The 1,258-nt window shown below is 40.2% G+C and overlaps 1 protein-coding gene across 2 annotated transcripts in view; it reads right to left on the minus strand.

Annotated features, from left to right (window-relative positions):
* fto (FTO alpha-ketoglutarate dependent dioxygenase) overlaps positions 1–1,258 on the minus strand; it is a gene marked incomplete at its 3' end in the record, with an annotated part of 134,636 nt that overhangs the window by 664 nt on the left and 132,714 nt on the right. For both annotated transcript variants that reach the window (XM_032514638.1, XM_032514632.1), the window contains 1 exon segment: positions 640–780. In XM_032514638.1, the coding sequence (XP_032370529.1) occupies positions 640–780 (141 nt within the window).

The raw sequence follows: 1,258 nt of genomic DNA on the forward strand, positions 1-1,258 counted from the left end.
TATGGAAAAAACATAAGTGGTCATACCCAGAATAATTTTCTGAACTGAGTCAGGAATACATGTTTGTCATAGAAAATAAGGTAAGGCCTTGATTTTCAGGTAGAAAAAAATGTAACTTTTTTTTAATGTAAAATTTGAAATGGGTCAATTTGACGTGAATACCATAAAAGGGTAAATAAAAACAGTACTGAATTACTCTACATACACATACATCTATTAGAGTATGTGACAGTAAGTTTAGTTGAGTTTGTATTTAAAGTACGTGAGACACCAGGTGTGTGTGTTCTGTGTATCTGTACATGAAGTTGCCCCACAGTGGCCATTTGTTTGATCATACCTTGGGCCATTTCTTTTGGCATATGTCCCCTTGCCATGCACAACATGCAACCCACTACCTACACTTCTTTTTTGACTCCTCATCAACTTTTACATTATACGTTGGGTCTGTGAAGTTTTTGAGAACAAAGACATAAGTCAATAATGATGAAAAGCCCATATATCATGTGTGAGTAATGAATAAACCACCATCACTGTCTCATTTACAGGTTTCCACCTGTGAGTGAATGCACACTGCATGAGCTATGTATGCATACAATGTGTACATAAGCAAATTTCCACACTTCAACATCTCAGGCTCACCTCCACAGCAGCGACTCCACTCTGTTGATGATGTCAGCCAGATCAAAGGGCAGCGGCATGCTGGGGTCATCCACACCCCAGAAGGGCCGGTCCACTGGGGCCTCCTCAGGGGGTAATGTCTGGGCCAGACTTGAGTGGCACCTGAGGCAACAGGACACAGGAAACAAGCAAACCCATTAACTCCTCCTTCCCATCAAAACCAACCCGTAGACACTGATCAGCATTAGTGCACGTGTCTCAGGTCGCTCATTAAACTTTCAACCAGTGCTTTTTTTTTTGCGATGTTGGGTCTAACTGTCCTCGTAACATTTGAGAACTGGTGTATTAAGTCAAATCCTTATGAAGCTACTGGTTTACAAAACTATACTAGAATCCTTTCAAAGAGTTGTGTACCTTCAACTTTTTAGAACTGCAACTTCAAATACAATTTAAAACTCTAGGATATTATTATTCTGTAAATCCCAGGAACTAGTGCTAGTTGACAACAGAGAGATTTTAGTAGGTGAAGATAAACAGAAGTCTTTCTGGTCTTTCTGTATTGACTGATGGGGGCTTTAAAGGGGTCAGTCCCAGAAATGTCAAGTTAAGTCAATGATGTGTGTGTGTGTGTGTGTGTGTG

The sequence above is a fragment of the Etheostoma spectabile genome, chromosome 1 (genome assembly GCF_008692095.1).
Source record: "Etheostoma spectabile isolate EspeVRDwgs_2016 chromosome 1, UIUC_Espe_1.0, whole genome shotgun sequence".
Taxonomy (NCBI): domain Eukaryota; kingdom Metazoa; phylum Chordata; class Actinopteri; order Perciformes; family Percidae; genus Etheostoma; species Etheostoma spectabile.